The sequence below is a fragment of the Bombyx mandarina genome, chromosome 17 (assembly GCF_030267445.1).
Source record: "Bombyx mandarina strain Sakado chromosome 17, ASM3026744v2".
Lineage (NCBI taxonomy): Eukaryota > Metazoa > Arthropoda > Insecta > Lepidoptera > Bombycidae > Bombyx > Bombyx mandarina.
In genome coordinates, this window is record NC_143223.1 from 3801942 (window position 1) to 3822380 (window position 20439).

Below are 20439 nucleotides of genomic sequence, written 5' to 3' on the forward strand. Positions count from 1 at the left end.
GAATTTTATATGGTTTAAGATAAGATTTTACCAATATTTGTGGACCAAATGCAATCTCATTTTTAGGTCGCAACCCGCAGATGTTCTATTCTGTATCTTGAGGCGTATGTAAAATCTCTGATCATATCACTTTAGGATGCATTTGGACAAAATCTGCCGAAACTTTGGGGCAATTGCAGGATGTTTTCTGTACATTCAAATATATTTAGGTCATGCGAGGTGGTATGGCGATCTGGATCTCCTGCGCATCGTTGAGTGAGCTGCTGATTAGTGTTGGATGAAGATTCCGTTTCAGCTTTTCTACGCAACCTTGCATCATTCAGCACACTGGCACATGTTTCTTGTGCTCAGCACCTGAACACTTTTTTTTTGTTTGAGAATTTACTGGTAGCTCGGAGGCCTTTCTAGTTTTACCAGGAGGAGTGGGATTTGCTAACAGCTACCCGAGCGCCTCCAAAGGAGACCTAACAACTCAAGAGTAGGTGTTTCTTGAATGAATCTACTACCGGATCGGAATCGTGACCCGCTGAGAAGATCGCCTGAACACACTGGTATTGTCGATAAATCTTAGTACGGTTCAATTTACAAAAAAAAGACCACGTATTCAAAAATACACTTTATTCAATTTTGACTCGGTTCACATTTCTTTTGCGTTACATTATTTATGCGCACCAGGGACCACAGCAAGAAGCGCAGAGCCCTCCAGTGCACCCTCCGATACAGCCGTGCCCACAGCTGTAGTACGAGCCGGCTACTCCTCCACGGTAGCTGCAGACATTTAGGGATTTAATTTAATCAGTATTTTCAATCTTTGGGAGCATTGGAATGTTTGGAGGTAACTTAATTACACAGAAGCAAAGACATTTTTATTTTGCATGTTCGAAGTCTTGATTATCAGATGTACCGACTCTCTCATTTCATGATTGTTTCAGCGCAGAAATCTGCAAAATGTTAATATCTGCCCGTACCCACAATATGTATTACTACTAATTAATTAAAGAGCAGAATACGGAAAAGAGGCTCATAAGATATCAGCTTTGTAAACTTCTTCTTCTTCTTATCAGCCCACAGACGTCCACAGCTGGACATAGGCCTCCCCCAAGCGTAAAATATATTGTATTATATGAGCTCGTACATATCAACCTCATTAAAACAACCCTCATTCGTTTTTTATTGCTTAGATGGGACAAGTTCACAGCTCATCTGGTGGTGGTAAAGTGGTATCTGAGCCCATAGACATTATATACAGCACAGTGCATAAACGATCAGCAAAAATTACTTCCACGGGCTTAGAAAATATCTCTAAAAAAAACGCTAAATGTTCACTGCCAAATGCCATTCACGAAGTATTACAGAATACCAGCATTACATTCCACCAATAAATTACCAGTATTGTCCTCATACCCATTAAACAAGAGATCTACCAACATGCTGACATGGGAGGTATTTTTAATGCGCTTTTATAGGCTTCATATTCATATGAATGTTTGTATGTAAAGAAATCTTTGAACGTCTTTTTCACAGACTTCAATACCTTCGATTTCGAGATGGGTGGCGCATTTACGTTGTAGATGTCTATGGGCTCCAGTAACCACTTAACACCAGGTGGGCTGCGAGCTCTTCAATCCATCTAAGCAATAAATAAATAAAAAGATTAACTTGAAAATTTGTACACGCACCAAGGACCGATAATAATACAATAAATATATAATTTCAACTTCGGAACATTCTGACTAGTATCGAGAGGTTAAACAATATTGTGGATCGAGAAAAACTAATTGTTAGTTTGCTATGTAAACATGTCTATGTAAAATTTTAAACATTGAAATTTCTTCAATATTATCTTCATACATCGAGCCAATAATTATGACCCACGATCCGAACCTTTATACATAGGTATTATATAATGATATGAAATACTTCACAATAAAAGGCTTAATTGCGTTTTCTGTGATACAATAAGAAAATAACAGTTAAAGCCCTTAATCTTTTTTAAAATTAATATTTTAAACAGTATTATTATACTATACAAAACTGAACTCTCTTTTCACTGAAAGACAGAGAGGCGAGCGATTCCGACTAAAAAAATCTTTCTAAACTAGAGTTTTTTTAAAACACTTTAGATTAGAAAGGGTTTTAGGTTAGGGTAGAAACCTTTAGGCTTTAAATGATAAATAAATGCCGTATACATCTCGTAGATAAAGCCAATCTGCGATAAAAAAAAAAATTTTGCTTAGATTCGTGGACGAGCTCACAGCCCACCTGGTGTTAAATGGTTACTGGAGCCCATAGACATCTACATCGTAAATGCGCCACCCACCTTGTGATATAAGTTCTAAGGTCTCAACGGCTGCCCCACCCTTCAAACCGAAGCGCATTACTGCTTCACGGCCGAAATAGGCAGGGTGGTGGTACCCACCCGCGCGGACTTACAAGAGGTCCTACCACCAGTAATTACGCAAATTATAATTTTGCGGGTTTGATTTTTATTACACGATGCTATTCCTTCACCGTGGAAGTCAATCTGGTATACTACAAATCAAGATTTACCCGTGCATATCTCCGCAATGCCAACACGATGCTGAACAATAAGCACCTCTCGCGTGCACGCAACAGGGACCAACTTGACCGCAGCAATCCATTCTATAGGCCAGGGGACCGCACGGGCCAGACATAGGCCCCTGACAACCCAAACAGCAATTACGTACAGGCATGTCCGATTGCGGCGATTTAACTTCCAATTGATTTCAAATACGGAAACTTGGACAGTTTCGATATTAACAACAGCAAGATACAGAAGAAAAAATTAAAATTATTAAAAAAATATTTTTTTGATTGAATTTTGTAACTTGTTGGTGTGTTTTGGTAAATTTTAGACGTATGCAAGATGAAGTGATATGTCAGATTTATTACTTTATAAATATTTGTTGTTCCATTAAAAGGATCTCTGAAGGTTTTACTTTAAATGTGCCAAAAGCAAATAAGCAGAGCTTAAGTAAACAAATTAGCTACTATCATGTAATTACGTTCAAAGCTGATGTCCAAATCCCAATTTCTCTAAGAAAATACGTGCCGAGTACATTTGAAAGAAACTAGTCCATACTTTACGATGAGGCAATAACACCGCTACACTAAAATCGTAAAAAAGGTCTCAATTTGTGTTTGGTAGAGTTATATTAAGTTACTAAGTTTTGAAGTCGTCGTGGCCTAACGGATAAGACATCCGGTGCATTCGTGTTGAGCGATGCACCGATGTTCGAATCTCCGGCGGGTACCAATTTTTCTAATGAAATATGTACTCAACAAATGTTCACGATTGACTTCCACGGTGAAGGAATAACATCGTGTAATAAAAATGAAACCCGCAAAATTATAATTTGCGTAATTACTGGTGGTAGGACCTCTTGTGAGTTCGCGCGGATGGGTACCACCATCCTGCCTACTTCTGCCGTGAAGCAGTAATGCGTTTCGGTTTGAAGAGTGGGGCAGCCGTTGTAACTATACTTGAGACCTTAGAACTTATATCTCAAGGTGGGTGGCGCATTTACGTTCTGGATGTCTATGGGCTCCTGTAACCACTTAACACCAGGTGGGTTGTGAGCTCGTCCACCAATATAAGCAATAAAAAAAAAAAGAAACTAAGTACCACCGTTTTCTTTTTTTTATACGAAATACATTGATCTGAACCATCATGTGGACTTTAATAGCTATTTTTTCGAGATTATGTGTAGAATATATTCTTCACAAAGAAGACACCTGCCAAATTAATTTGCCTACACGTGGAAAGTGCGAGACCGGATGCACGCTCATTTTGTGATATGTCGTTTATCAGATGGCGACCGGAAATGATGTGTTGAAGATAATTATTATGTTTCCCGTTATAATATTATTTTATGTTTTGGATTACTATCCGTACCTACGCCGTGTAATGGATTTTGCTTGTTTTGTCGGTTTAATAGCTCCGTATAGCGAAAATTTATTATTAATGATTAATATTTAGCGTTTTCCAGTGAAAAGTTATTAAATGTTATTTTCTACATTTTTGTTTTTGGTTTGGGGTCATCTATAAAGTATTAGGTATTGGAGATACATTTTCAATTATTTACCACGTACCATCCGACTTTGGAAAGAACTCTTCTCATAAGTTGTTTTTCTTCTAATTTTTATTGTAGTTTATATCACGTTTTAAGTCTGGGCACATGTTTTAAATCCCCCACAAAACCACGGAGGTGACTGAAATTGAGCGCTGTTCGTTGCATTCACCTTGAAGAGCTCTTTTGCCCTTGTTTTCTTCTTTTCTTTCATTTATCTACCTGTAATAATCTAAATCTGTGTGAAAGGCAATAAATGATTCTTTCTTTATTATTGGTGGTCTTCGAGCGTAGTATATCACAAGTATTTCTTAGGAAGAGGTTTGAATAGAGCTCTCAACGGTAGACATAAATTCGGCTCGTAAGAGCGAAATCCCCGCTCAGCTCCCATAAGGGCCGTCGGTTGCTGAGTGCGGGGGCGCCCGATATTCGGCTGTCGGTTCAGTCGTGAGACGGCGCAAGGTGCGTCCCCGACGGTACCACTAGAGACGACGTCCATCGGGAATTTCCCGGAGAGGAAATCCCCGATGCACGGAGGAATCTTATTATCAGGACGGGTACCGACAAAGGCTGACTTTCGGCACAAAAAAAAGTCATCAATTTGGCTGTGCTCCTCGCAACGCTGACGTCATTAACCGACGATGACCACTCGTCATCAAGTGGGCTGACATCGATGGTTATCAAAAAAATGAAGAAATATATTTTCGTAAAATAGTTTAATTGTCAAATGATAATGGCATGGGAAGTATGTTACTATATATTGATAGAACTAATTTAGGATGCTCTGATGTAATCGATGTCGTCGGTGTGAGGACACCGAGTGCTCCTACGATTTCTTTATCACGAACGGAGTTGGCTTCACCTTGTCAGGTCATTTCCCTTTCGCAGGAGACGGAATGAGGCATACGCAAAAAAGAGGACCGAACTTCATGCCGGCCTATTATTTGGAGACAAAAGAATTAATTCATCTTGATTGAAATAAACGAAATAATATATTGCAGCAGTTGTACCGCTATATCCTGTTTCGCGCGCGGAAGTCTAAATTAAATATCCGTAGGGAACCGCAGTCGTCAATAGACGCATCCGATGTCCATTAATAAACTAAATGGTAATTTTTTTAATTTTAATTTAAAATAATTTTGCCATTTCGCAATGCACTAACACAGAATTATGTTATACTTTATGTGAAATCCCATAGGGACGTTTTGTATGTTTATGTATTTCACAGTAAGTAGGTTTCGTTCTTTCCCAACCAGCTATGTAGTATTGGAGTGATAAATCATTAGTCCACGGACGTCTACTGTTGGACATAGAGGTCTTCCCCAAATTTCCCCACAATTACCGTAGCCTATCTACACAGACTGAATCCAGCAGAGATTCCTGTATCTTTCACTGGTGAAGTGATTACATTTAGCATATAAAGTGTTGACCAATAAAATGAAAATAAAGTGAAGAAATTAGAGCTTAGAAGAAATTAGAGAGAACAGAATTATAGTAATCGGGACGGCTACTCGTTTAAAGACTTTTTTAATTTAGATAGCGACCTCACAAATGTATCAATTCAACATTTTGACACAAGACTATTGGACTCTTAGAGGATACATACATAGTTTGCTTATGTTTACTCTAAGATTGGACTAAAATATACTGAAATGTTTGATGCTTATGTATATAAGGTTCGATGTATGTTATCGAGTTTTTCATGTTGCTGTTTAGGTAAGGCAAAAGGTTCTCATTTAAACTGACTTATCAAAGTTTTGTGTTAACCCGTTATTGGCAGACTGAAAAAAATCTTAAGTTATATTCTCAATCTTTTGTCAGGTTAGAATAGAGCCTCATTAAAAACTATAACAAACAAAAATGGCCGACTTCAATCAGCTGTTTTAATTTTCCATATTTCAAGAAATAAACGATTTTTCTAAAAAATTAACGTCGGTAGCTACTAAGGTTTTATGTTCACAAAACCACAGTATTATTAATTTTTGACCATAGCCCGAAATGGTTATGTCCATACATGTTACAAAGTTAGGTTTGTAGAAACGTATTTATGAATTCGTAACACGTATCAGCCGGGTGTTTCGCCGATTGTTTTAATACGCGATATCGTTGTAGTTGAATTATTTACAGTATGTTCATTAAGAAGGTGAAGATGAATATTTCATTTCGTCCTAGCACTTATCCAACTAGAGTATAACTTGTATCCAGATGGTACTTTGATTTGGTTAGGTTTTAATTTTCATCATCGCTCTTTGGAAATAGTTGATAAATCACACTCGGAACTGACGCGCTAGGTTAGTAAAATAGGTGTTAAGAAATAGTGTAAAAAGAATACGGAAATAGTATTTTTGTAAAATATAACAAAACATTCTATGGTGAAGTAATATTATTATTATTAAACCAACGATTGAGTATGAGAGTAAAATTGAATTGAATTGAATTCGAATTGAATCATAATTGGTTACGATTTATGTAAAAAAAACGGAATATGATATTTAAAGAAAAAACGTGATTGCCTTTGAAGTCGTCAAAGCCTAAAGTAAGACGCCCGGTCTGCTTATACAGGGTTGCAACTGTGCCAGTGCTCATTATCCGATGAAATACGTAATTAGCTCATCTTGGAGAATTAATACTTAACTCATGTTGACTTCTGTGGTGGAGGAATAACAACGTGGGATAGAAATTGAAATGCAAAAAGTGAATTTTCGGTAAATACTGTACAATTTACAGTAATTCTACTAGTCTTAGTGTGGGTGGTGCCATTGACGTATCTACCTAGTAATATTTCTTAACCATCAAAGAGTTTTCTCTACTTTGTATGTTACAAATGACGATATAAGTACATTAAAACTTTTATTTATTTCTGTGCTCATTGCAGATGTTTTTCATGTCTAGACACAGCTCACTAATTTTCTCGCCGGACCTTCTCAGTAGGCCACGATGATCCTGCGAAGCACTGCTCTTGCTAGGGCTAGTGTTAGCAACACCTCCGGTTTGAGCCTCGTGAGCTCATCTACACGCTAGGGTAACGCTCATATAGCTTTTCAAAGCTGAAATGGATCACCCGTCCGGACGTAGCTGGAATAGTCTAGAGTTATCTATATCCTATCTACAGGCTAGGGCAATTTTTAATGTTTGTATTTTAAAGCCTTTTAATACAAATAAGAACCATTCTGTTTTCGAACAAGCAAACGTAGAATATTTATGTCACTACTGTTTTTTATCCACTGTATATTTCGACAGCTTGAAAAGGCCAGGTGTGTCAAATTTTACGGCCAACACAATTTAGCATTGCCTCCTCCAAAGTACCACAAGAGAAACATAAATTGTCTTTACCACTCGTATATTGTTTTAAATTCATTACACGTTTGCTGTATGACAGATGGCTGTGTTGGAAGCTATTCGTAAACGGGATTGGTTCGAAGTTCAATTATTATGAGAAGGCTTATAATATTATGTCATACATTTTTGGCGGTGTGCCGAGTGGTGACTACGGAAACGATCTTGTAAATAAAAAAAGTCAAGTTTTAAGTTGTCGTGGCCTAAAGGATAAGACGCTTGGTGCATTCGTATGTAGCGATGCACCGGTGTTCGAATCTCGCCGGCAGGTACCAATTTTTACAATGAAATACGTACTTAATAATTGTTCACGATTGACTTCCACGGTGAAGGAATAACATCGTGTAATTAAAATCAAACTGGCAAAATTATAATTTGCGTATTTACTGATGGTAGGACTTCTTGTGACTCCGCGTGGGTAGGTACCACCACCCTGCTTATTTCTGCCGTTAAGCAGTAATGCGTTTCGGTTTGAGGGGTGGGGCAGCCGTTGTAACTATACTGAGACCTTAGAACTTATTTCTGAAGGTGAGTGGCGGCATTTACGCTGTAGATGTCTATGGGCTCCGCCTATGGTAACCACTTAACACCAGGTGGGCTGTGAGTTCGTCCACACATCTAAGCTATGAAATAAAAAAAAGAAGAATAGTACATGAGTATACTCAATTTACGATGAAGGTATCAATATACATTGCATAGAAATTCCAGTCTCGTCTTTATCTAGATTCAGCATACATTATTAAATACTTGAAATTTTAGCGCGTTCTTATCCATAAGGAAGTTGTGAGGCTTCCCATAACTTACTCACTAAGTAACAGCTAATAGTGTTTTGTTCTTTGTTAAAATTCTGCTAACATTTTGTTATTACTTTAGCATTTTTGACTCTTAATTAATAACAACAGTCATAGTAAATCATAGTCCCGCACAATTTTGTAGTTAGCAGGAGGATGAATATTGATGAATTAAAGGTAGGCAGCGGCTTGGCTCTGCCCCTGACTTTGCTGATGTCTTTGACCGACTGTAACCACTCACCATCAGGTATGCTCGTACACCTCGTATCGTCTACAAGGGCATTAAAAAAAGTATTTACGAAACTGTGTGAAGGAAGTCGCCAACTCTAATTCCTTCCTTAGGTTGAATAGAATACAGTCTACGGTGCCGCGGAGTCAACGCAGCAATGATCGCTTTTGAGTGGGAATCGCGTGACAGAAGACCTGGTAGCCCTGTACACACCGCACCGTGGAGCGTAAGATGAGGACTGTCCGCCTGACCTAGAGCTAGAGCCTGATGTTAAGAAGAAAACCAAAGACAAGCTGAACTGGAGATAGCTCGTGAGGGCTCTATGTACTAGCGGGTTACTCAAAGACTAACAACATTATGATTAGATATAATTACTAGCCGTACTCGCCCGCTTCGCTGGGCATTTAAAATTAACATTATTATTTATTGTCATTATTATGTAAACATTTATATATTTATGTTTATATATTTAATATTATTACATATATAAACATATAAACATTAGCCCATCCATTAAGTACATGTATTTTCTACATGGATACCAAGCTTCAAGTCAATCGGATGCATAGTTCAGTAGTTATAGCGGAACATCCGTAAAAACCACTGTACATTTATATATTACTATAGATTAGAAAAACAGTTAGGTAATATAATGATGACATCATTTTGACATTATTATGAAAATACAGATAAAAAAAAACGAAAAAGTAATGATATGTTTATTTTTTCGGTATACATTTAACAAGTATACAGAACAAAAAAAAAATAACAGAAACAGATGAAGTAAAAGAAACTAAAAATAGAGACAGTTCCTCTTAATGGAAGATATAACTCAAGGAGGCTTGAGGTCAAGCGGTGGGCCAGTCGTAAAACTAATATGTTGATTATGATTATTCGACAACAAGGCTCCTGTTTGATCCGGAAGAGCAGACTCTTAAGGAGCAAAGTATGAAGACGTATCTTAAGATCCGAACATCTTAATCGTGTTTCTGCATAAAAAGCGACGCATACCAACTGCTACGCGTACCGGGAAGTCGACGGTTCCAACAACCGAACGCCCTTCGAGGAACAGCCGCGCGGGTATTGGCTTTCTACACTGACGACTCAACGTAGTGGCATCTTTTTTTAATTTTTTAGTGCCCGCGTAAGCAGTCGTGCATACGGCCCACCTGATGGTGAGTGGTTACCGTTGCTTACGGATGTCAGCAATGCTAGGGGAAGAGCCAAGCCGCTGCTTATCGTATAATACTCACCACAAGACTCGTTTAAAGAAGGATATGTCATAACGCTCGGGAGCCACCATGAGGGGAGCTCATTCCAAAGCCGGATAGTACGTGGTAAAAGAGATCTCTGGAAATGCACTGTCGATCCGATCTTCTCTAAGCTAGGCTAAACCAACGAGTTTTGTTATTTTGTTAGTGTTACTGTTGAGTTTGTTGTGTTTTTGTTATTTTTATTGATTAGGCGAGAAACTCGATAGTTTATATCAGTGGGTTACGTTGCACGACGAACTCATCCGACAAGTGCGATGAGAACAGTGAACGGTGCTTATATTGGTTTCTCTTGAGATACTCGATCGGAATTTTTTACTTTTTTACTTTTACTTTGGTCATATTGCTCGGCGGCCACCAGACAACCTTGAAAGATTGATTGTGGTGGGTAAGGTAGAAGGGAAAAGACCCGCCGGCCACCAAACCGTTGGTCGGATCAGATAACTGCGCTCACTGAACTCTCTGTTACGAACGCCCTGAGAGAAGCCGAAAATCGAAGCAAATGAAAGCTGAGGGTACAAAGAGCCACGAAGGGCTTTCAAGGACACGACCTTCAGCAATGAAGTATTCGACTAAGAAGAAGAAGAAGACTAGATCGGAGTCAGTATCTTTGAAACGATATTCGGTAAATATAATAATCGCCCTTGTCTCGTTTATATTGTTCTCGTACACATATAAAACTTTTCTAGGTAAATAATTAATTAATTATTCAAAATTTTCAAAGTGCATGATTCAAATAAATTATTGGGACCACCCGTTCATACACCGTTGTGGCTAGCTAATTGTACGAAAATTTATTTCTTAAAACTTCTTGCTCGACACCTGTCGCACGTTGATGGTATTATGACAGAAACCTTTCCGGGATCGTCACTAGTAATTGATTTTTTTATGATTGAAGGACTACTTGTGGCTCTGTGGCCTTTCACCAGGACAAGCGTGCGGACAAAGGCTCAGCCAGGAAGGGTTGGGGACAGCCGCCCGAGCGCCTCCGAAGGAGACCTAACAACTCAAGAGCAGCTGCTTCGCGAGGAAATCTAGTACCGGATCGGAATCGCGACCCACTGATAATATCCGGCGTGAAATTGATCGGGCTGATGCATTGGTTAGGAGTACCTGAACTCGATACAAATACTAATTTGTATCAAGTTCATTCCAATCAGATGAATGGCTTACGAGAGCAAAGAGGACAAACAGACATTCGGTTTTTTTTAATGTATATTTAATTATATCACTAAAAAAATGATACATACTGGAAAATGTTCCATTCGTAGTATATGTTCCGATAACAACGTTCGCGGAAAGACACACCGACATTGGTTTGATGACCACAAGGAAATACCATTTTTTGTTTATTCATTTTGTTAAATGATTGTGAGATTCTCGTTACTTGGCTGTGTAGTTTTAGTTTGATGTTGACAATGCGACGTGGTAGTAGTAAATATGTTATTTATGATATACTAGTTGACCCGGCAGACTTCGTACTACTTCGTAGTGCCTATATCGATAAATAAAAGACCTACACTTTTGTATAAAATAAACTTAAAACAAACAAAAGGAATCCGTCCGACGGGGGACACATCAAAGGAAAAACAAAATTTTAGTTATTTTTATTTAATTCCGAACATTTTCATATTTATCTACCTTTTAAACCTTCTCTGGACTTCCACAAATAATTCAACACCAAAATTAGCCAAATCGGTACAGCCGTTCTCGAGTTTTAGCTAGACTAACGAACAGCAATTCATTTATATATATATAGATAACAGTATAAAAAGTAACGTTGAACAATTTTAAATATTGGAAAATAAAAACCTCTGTCTCTTTGGACGTTTATATTCAATTTTCTGTACATAATATTTGCTGTTTATATTGGTTTACTGGTAAATCGTGTATGAGTTCAAATTGTCTATACTAATATTATAAAGAGGAAAGATTTGTTTGTTTGTTTGTTTCGAATAGGCTCCGAAACTACTGGACCGATTTGAAAAATTCTTTTTCCATTAGAAGCCGACATTGTCCCTGATGAACATAGGCTACTTTTTTTTATTCTTTTTTTATTTTTATTTTTTGGTTTCATGTGTGTTTTAATGTTTCCGAAGCGAAGCGAGGGCGGGTCGCTAGTATCTTTATAAATACGAAAAGGAGCAATTTCAGTTGTTGCGCGATTGATCTTTTTTTTTTCTTATTGCCGTATAGGCAGACAAGCATACGGCCCACCTGATGGTGAGTGGTTACCGTCGCTCATGGACGTCAGCAATGCCAGGGGCAGAGCCAAGCCGCTGCCTACCAAAATCTTTACCTGATCTTTTGAAAAGCGACCTTTGTGCAATAACCTATAGACAATTACTCAGGAATTAAGGTTAAAAAAAGTATCAGTATCATCATCGTCATTCTCCTGCCCTTCCCCCAGTCTCCTGGGGTCGACGCAACATGTTTTTTCCTTCTATGCTCCTCTATAATATACAATTTCTTCGCTCACTCCTCTCTTACACATATCGTCTTTCACGCAATCCATCCATTTCTTCTTAAGACCCATCCGTTTCTTCTTAGGTCTTCCTTTAAAGCCTTCCACATTCATAGTTAGAATTCTCTTACCACCTAAAAAAAGTATCAGCATAAAAATGTTAATAATCGTTAAGAAAATCATACATAAGTTACAAACAATGAAAGCTGGAAATCAATGTAAATTGTGAAATGATTGTCGGGTTTCTCCCACAGCGCGACCACTTGCAGGTTCCGATTATATGGAACATAATTAATTGGAAATTACAGTGATTTACGTGAACAATAGGCAAGTTCAAAAACCTACAACACACAAGTATGTATTACTAAATGAGTCGACTATTATCAAAGCCGGCAATGTGACTTTTGGACAATTATTGGTAAATCAGAAAAACGAATTATTGACTTTGTATTCCATTGGCAGTCACAAAACTCTTCTGAACGACATCTTAGATAAATAACAGGTTAACCATTAACCTTTATTTAATGCAGGTTATGAAACGTATTCTTTGAAGGAGACGATTATATTCAAATCAATCTGTATTGACATATCAATAATTTTTTTTTGTCCAAATGCACAGATTGCTACCTTTGATAATAGACGACTCAAATGTGATATAATTAAAATTAATTTTACGGTTTAATTTCGCATTGAAAACTGTAATTTTTTATACGAATATAAACAAATACAATATATTAGATGTGTCCCTCGACTTAGCCCGTGATAAATTTGTAATTCATATAGAATGAAAGACGTTACATTGATAAAGTGTTTCTTGTATTTGGTCTATTAACTAATGTTGGTACGTGAATTAACGAATCAGCGAACGCACTTACGTGTTTATTATAGCGGAATTACCCGGAAAGTCATGGTCATGTCATTTATCATGATAAAATATCATAAAATATATCATATCATATGTTAGTCCAGTTGTGCGTAATTGGAACGAAGTTCCTTATCGGGCGTTGTGAAAGGGGGCTAGACGGAAAAAATTCTTACGAAAAGTTGTCACGACACTTTTTAGATCCGTCATTCTGACCAATCAACGTGTAGGCGCTTATCGCGTGACATTGCTCGTATCCGATTGGTCCGCGTAATGAGTACAGTTTCTCGAGATAGCGTTTCAACAATAGTAATTTAGTTCATAGTATTGTTTTTTTCTTCTTCATAATGCCGTAATTTATTATTATAACTTTAAAAAAAAATTACAATTCCTTCACTAATTAATCGAAAGGAACTTCGTTCCATCCGGGTGTCCCTTGACACCTCTGAAGTTTTTCTATCTATTTTTTCCCCAACTTGTCGTTGGGCTAATAGGCTTTCCCAACGCGCGGATCTGCAGGTGGGCTCACGGAGCACAGCCTGGGGGACTTGTCAATACTAGTTCTTACAAGAATGCTTTGTTGAATGTACCACCAAATCAGAAACGCGACCCACTGAGAATAGTAACGAGAATCCGGCGAGAAATTAATTAATGTTTTGTCTATAGGTCCACCTAATGCCGTTCAGCCTTTCTTGCGTGATTCAGTAACAGACATGCAAACGAACTTTGACATTTAGAATATTACGAGTATACTAGTGTAGGTTCAAGTCGTTTTGCAAGTCGTCGTGGCCTAAAGGATAAGACGTAAGACGTGAGCTCGTCCACCCATCTAAGCTATAAAAAAAAACATAAGACGTTCGGTGCATTCGTATGTAGCGATGCACCGGTGTTCGAATCGCGCAGGCGGGTACCAATTTTTCTAATGAAATACGAACTTAACAAATGTTCACGACCGACTTTCACGGTGAAGGAATAACATCGTGTAATAAAAATCAAACCCGCAAAATTATAATTTGCGTAATTACTGGTGGTAGGACCTCATGTGAGTCCGCACGGGTAGGTACTACTACCCCGCTTATTTCTGCCGTGAAACAGTAATGCGTTTGAGCTTGAAGGATGGGGCAGCCGATGTAACTATACTGAGACCTTAGAACTTATATCTTAAGGTGGGTGGCGCATTTACTTTGTAAATGTCTATGGGCTCCAGTAACCACTTAACACCCGGTGGTCTGTGAGCTCGTCCACCGATCTAAGCTATAAAAAACAAAAAAGGTTCATTTAAAATGTTAATACCATACAAATCTCTTTAAGCGTTATCGTATAGCGATATATAAATTTAATATTATTCGAATCGGCCAATGCACTTCGTCCCAACTGCATAACTAAAGTCGTTTGGATATTTTCGCAACAGTATCGAGAAATCTCGTTTAATAAAGCAAGTTGAAAGTTTACGCGGAAAATGGCGCGCGATTTATCAACAGCAATGGACATTACACATAATTCATGTTAAATTAAGGATATGGGAGTTGTTTTGTTTTATCGTCAATATATGACGTGTTTTTTTTTTATCGTTTGGTATTCGAAAATCTAAGCTTTTGTTTAAATGTTTATATGATAATAATAAAACGCAAATCATAAAACCCAAAAAGGGATGAAGCAAAAGAAACACCTAAAGAAGTAACATAGAAGTTCCTCTTTATGGCACGTTGCAATGGATATGTGATATATAACCCAAGATATAACCCAAGGATTGACGTGAGGCAGACGGTCGGTCGTAAAATTCGTGCCAAATAGCTATCCGGCATGGTAAGAGGCATGTTGCGCTGACTCGGATAAGGACAGGATGAAGATAGCACCCTTTTTTATGATTGTGGGATTACTGGTGGCCCGGAGGCCTTTCCAGTTTCACCAGGACAGGTGGGCGAGCAAAGGCTCAGCCAGGAGGGGTGGGATTTGGTAACAGCTACCCGAGCGCCTCCAAAAAATACCTAACAACTCAAGAGTAACTGATTCGCGAATGAATCTACTACCGGATTGGAATCGCGAAGGTAGCACCCGTGTTTTATTGTTCAATTACTTTCAGATACTATTGCAGTGTCAGAATAAGTTATAGATAAGTTATAGACTACATTCATGAGTATTAAGTTACATTGTTTATTATGCTCGTGCTTTATATAGGAAAAGTGAATTAAGCAACCCGATCTAAGATGGACTTATTAAGATTTAAGATGGATTTGTCTTACGCTGCAATTTGCATGACCGCGTCGCGTAAGAGGAAGCCACAAACTGCTTTAAAAGAACATTACTTATCCGCCTATATAGTGTTGTTTATTTGTACATAATATATGCTTTATCATTTCCATACTGTTGATTTATTATGTACCTATATTGGTATATAAATCAAATAGTCATTTCATATTATATGCAAACGGTATGTTTCTATTTATTGTACCTATATAAATTTTATTTAATAATGTATTGCCAATAAATAATACATCGTAACATCTGTATCTTTATCTTTTCCAGAATTTCTGTAAATTAAACGGTTGTCGGGAAGAGATCGCTTTTAGCGATAAGACCGCCTATTGTACAAATGCGTCTGCTTGTTGACTGTTTTTTAATGTTAATTGTGTTTTGGTGTTGCAGTAAAGTGTATGCTCTCTCTCTCGCTCTCTCTCGCTCTCTCTCTCTCTCACACACAGTTGTGAAGTGGTAGGACGTCTCGTGAGTCCGCATGAGTAGGTACCACCACCCCGCTCATTTCTGCCGTGAAGCAGTAACTCGTTTCCGTTTGAATGGTGGGGCAGCAGTTGTACTGTTAAAACTGAGACCTTAAAACTCATGTCTCGAGACGGGTGGCGGTATTAACGTTGTAGATGTCTATGAGCTCCGGTTACCACTTAAGTGTTAAAGATGTTAACATCAGATGGGCCGTGAGCTCATCCACCCATCTAATCCATAAAAAACATACCAACAGTAAAATTTTATACAAAAAAACCGTTTGAATTTATGTTAAGCTCAGAGGAACAAAATGTCATGTCCGGTTACAATACGAGATGGAATTAAGATCAAATTCATTAACGTCTAAATTCCGGGCGATGACTAACGATTGTGCAAATCTGCCCAGCATCGTGTTTTGTTCTGATATATAGTGTGATTCTTTATGTCGTACACATATCGAAATATATAAAAAATGCAAAAAAAAAAATTGTTTTATGGAATTTTTTAAATTTTTGTTCACTACTGTGACTCCGGTGTAAAAAAAACTTTATAACTTTTGAACTAAATCATCTACCGCGGTTAAACAAATTCCATAATCATTGGAAGTATTTAGGCGTTCTCATAAAATGAAAAAGTGGGGGAAAACCTCCCCTACTTCGAACTTAAGGTAGATGGTGAGATTTGCGCGTTGATGTCCATAGTCTTCAGCGACCACAAGTTCCTCTACCATCTTAATATCAGTTGGACCGTGAGAGGTCTGCCAATCTACAAATGTAGCGGTAATCTAGCTTTAAGTAGCTCGAATAAATTTAACATAATCCTGAAAGGCGTTAAGAACAATTTCAACTGAAAAATTACATATTAACAGGATCCGAATGATAACATTCGAATCGTCACTAAACAATAGTGTATCAACAATATAGAAAATCATTATGTGATCGCATACTTATAACATAAAAAAAAGATTCGGAATTACCCAAAAGGTATTACGTGTTTCTAATTCATTCGGTTCCAGTTATGTGATTTTATGTTTATTCAGCTACCAGAAAACCCACTTAAGCGGGACATTACTGATTCATTTTAATAATTAACTTATCTGTTTTTTTTTTGTATTACATCATATTTATCGAGAACCAAGCATTAATCCGTTGCTCGTATGATAATGTGGACCCAAAAACATAATCTTACAAAGTTTAAGGCAAATTGTAGACAACTTACCTTAGTACCTACAACTTACAATTGAGCCGTAATTAAATGAAGTATGAATAAATAACGAATAATTAAAAGCATTATTAAAGCCTAAAAGCATTAGGCTGTATTGAACGTATATGTATTTAAAAACAAGCTTTTTGTTTTTACCATCGCGCCGCCCGCCACCGGAGTAGAGTTCATCCATACTACCTGGAGCCACTGCGGTCATCCACAGTGCGTTTCCAGAGATCTTTTTTGCCACGTACCATCCGGCTATGGAATGAGCTCCCCTCCACGGTGTTTCCCGAGCGCTATGACATGTCCTTCTTCAAACGAGGCTTGTGGAGAGTATTAAGCGGTAGGCAGCGGCTTGGCTCTGCCCCTGGCATTGCTGAAGTCCATGGGCGACGGTAACCACTCACCATCAGGTGGGCCGTATGCTCGTCTGCCTACAAAGGCAATAAAAAAAAAAACACTATTTAATTATTATTTTATACTTTTTCTGTAGTAAATTCTATATAAATGAATTGTTAGCAATCACTATAGCTAGAGCTTAACTCTTTTTTGTTTTTTTTTCCCTACTTAATCTTTGGTAGCCTAAGGAACTAGTCCAACTTCACACGGCCCGGTAGGTGAGCACACGGGCTCAACTTGTGAATTGCTAACACTAGCCCTAGCAAGAACCGTGCTTCGCTGAATCTACTATTGGATCAGAATCGCGGCCCACTGAGAAGATCCGGCGAGAAACTTTACTTGTTAGGCGTTACTTGGCTTCTAAATGCTGGAACAATATTCCTCCACCGATCCGGCCACCAGAGAACACTAAGTTCTTTTAAAGCAAATTTAAAATTATATCTTCTGAGAATATATAAATAAAATAAAAAAATATCAATTTGTATCAATTGTGCATTGCAATTGTAATTTTTTATATTTGAATACATGTATCTCATTGTTTTTAGTGTTGTTGTTGCAGTTTTTTTTATTTTATTTTTTTATTGCTTATATGAGTGGACGAGCTCACAGCCCACCTGGTGTTAAGTGGTTACTGGAGCCCATGGACATCTACAACGTAAATGCGCCACCCACCTTGAGATATAGGTTCTTAGATCTCACTATAGTTACAACGGCTGCCCCACCCTTCAAACCGAAACGCATTACTGCTTCACGGCAGAAATAGGCAGGGCGGCGGTACCTACCCGCACGGACTCACAAAAGGTCCTACCACCAGTAATTGTTGTTGTTATTATTCTAAGCTTAGATAATGATTGATCGGTCTGATGCTGGTGTGCAAGTCCCTCTGCAGGTGCCGGCGGAAGATCAGCGCCCCAGTACCGATTGTCTCGGTACTGTTAGGTATTGCTGAGCCGGTAACCCTTTCCAAGCCTCGTTATTTTTATTTTTTTGTTTTGAATAAATGTTTATTATTATTAAATTCAGTGGGCTAACTAGTATTAGCTAGCAAAAACTGCATCAATTACAAAAAAGCATTAAGTGTTATCTATATTGCAGTCTAGTTACTTAAAAACAAGCAGAATTTAATAAAAAAAATTACTTTACTGCTATAATTATAATGCCATGTGATTTAAGTCGTCGAACACGTCGCTTGCGACGAAGGGCTCGACGAGCGAATTAATTAAATTAACACAGCCTACTGAGTTTCTCGCCGGGTCTTCTCAGTGGGTCGCGTTTCCGATCCGGTGGTAGATTCTGCGAAGCATTGCTTTTGCTAGGGTCAGTGTTAGCAACACTCCGGTTTGAGCCCCGTGAGCTAACCTACACACGTTAGGGTGAAGCTGAAATAGCCTCTCAAGGCTATAGCATAGGCAGAAAAAAAGGAAGAAAAAAATGTTAGCTAGCGAATTTAAACTTGGTTAAGTAAGAATAAAGTCAATAAACAAAACCAAATGTAACATAATCAAGTTCTGCGGTCAACTGTCAGCTTCTGTATGTGCAAACGAAATAAATTCAAAGGCACGTGTTGCGTGATTCATTAGCGGGAATTACTGAATTGCTAGTTTTTCTCTGTACCACGACCGCGGCGTTATGACTTATTTATGAAGAGATAGGTAGGTATTATATATGCGAAATATTCAACGAATCGGTATAAGCTTATACGAAATGTGTAACGATGGGTAAATACCGGACTTTCGAAGTCAAAATACTACATTTAAATTGTTTTCGATATTAAATATAATATTAAAAATGATCTTATGTTTTAATCTTGGGTATTTTATTGTCGTCATTATTATTTTTGTTGCCATCATATTATATATATATATATATTTTTATTGCTTAGATGTGTGGACGAGGTCACAGCTCACCTGGTGTTAAGTGGTTATTAGAGCCCATAGATGATAGATGGTTTAAAATTTCCTTCCGATTTTTGACGTAATTCATCCACCGGTCCACAGATGAGGTTTCTCCGGTTTCTTAGAAACGAGTGTGTCTAAGAGGAAATCCGCTGGACATTGACAGAACGAATGACATCACATTAAGCGAATTATACATTGAGAAATATCTCGTGGTTTCCTTAGGATACTTCGAACGTATTCCTTGAAGGAAATTACTGTTTCAATGTTGTTTTCCTTTACGTAACAGCAATACAGTTGCGCGGGGATTGTCTTGTTAGTGTTTTATATGACCAACTAAAGTTTTTCCTCTGACGTTTCCGGAATGTCGAGTCTATATTGTGAAGCGCCGTGCTTAGGTTAATCTAGGGGCTGCCGGGTGTGTGGTGCCACACCCTGACCCGCGACAACGTCGCGGCGTTGCGACGGCCACAGCGGGCGATTGCGGTCAGGGCGGTTCGCGGGTACCGCACCGTCTAATTCGAGGCGGCGTGCGTGCTCGCCGGGACGCCTCCCTGGGACCTGGAAGCGGAGGCGCTCGCTGTGCATTACGCGTGGCGATGTGATCTCCGCTCCAGGGGGGAGCCGCGTACCGGCGCGGCGGAAGTTCGAGTGCGGAAGCTTCAATCTCGGCGTGCCGTGCTCGAGGCGTGGTCTCGCCGCCTGGCGGACCCTGCCTACGGGCGACGGACCGTCGAGGCGATCCGCCCGGTCCTCTCGGACTGGGTGAATCGCGACCGAGGACGTCTCACCTTCCGAGCGACGCAGGTGCTTACGGGACACGGCTGTTTCGGTCGCTACCTGCACCTCGTCGCCCGGAGGGAGCCGACGCCGAAGTGCCACCACTGCAGTGGCTGCAACGAGGACGCGGCGGAGCACACGCTCGCGTACTGCCCCGCTTTCGCGGAGCAGCGCCGCGTCCTCGTTGCAAAAATAGGACCGGACTTGTCGCTTCCGACCGTCGTGGCTACGATGCTCGGCAGCGACGAGTCCTGGCAGGCGATGCTCGACTTCTGCGAGTCCACCATCTCACAGGAGGAGGCGGCGGAACGGGAGAGGGAGAGCTCTTCTTCCCTCTCGGCGCCGTGCCGCCGCCGTCGGGCCGGGGGTCGGAGGAGGGCGTTTGTCCAGCTCC

The 20439-nt window shown here is 39.1% G+C and overlaps 1 protein-coding gene across 3 annotated transcripts in view; it reads right to left on the reverse strand.

The window, feature by feature from the left end:
• Positions 1–609: 609 nt before the first annotated feature.
• Positions 610–20439, reverse strand: part of LOC114253176 (uncharacterized) — a 74171-nt gene continuing 54341 nt past the window's right edge. Inside the window, exons 1-2 of one of the 3 annotated variants that reach the window (XM_028187940.2) lie at positions 2551–2782; positions 610–768 (exon numbers count right to left, since the gene is read on the reverse strand). In XM_028187940.2, coding sequence (XP_028043741.2) covers positions 663–768; positions 2551–2714 — 270 coding nt within the window. In that variant the 5' untranslated portion in view covers positions 2715–2782 and the 3' untranslated portion in view covers positions 610–662. Of the gene's footprint in view, positions 769–2550; positions 2783–20439 lie in introns of those variants that run through there. The other 2 variants (XR_016324488.1, XR_016324489.1) reach the window with 2 other exon arrangements.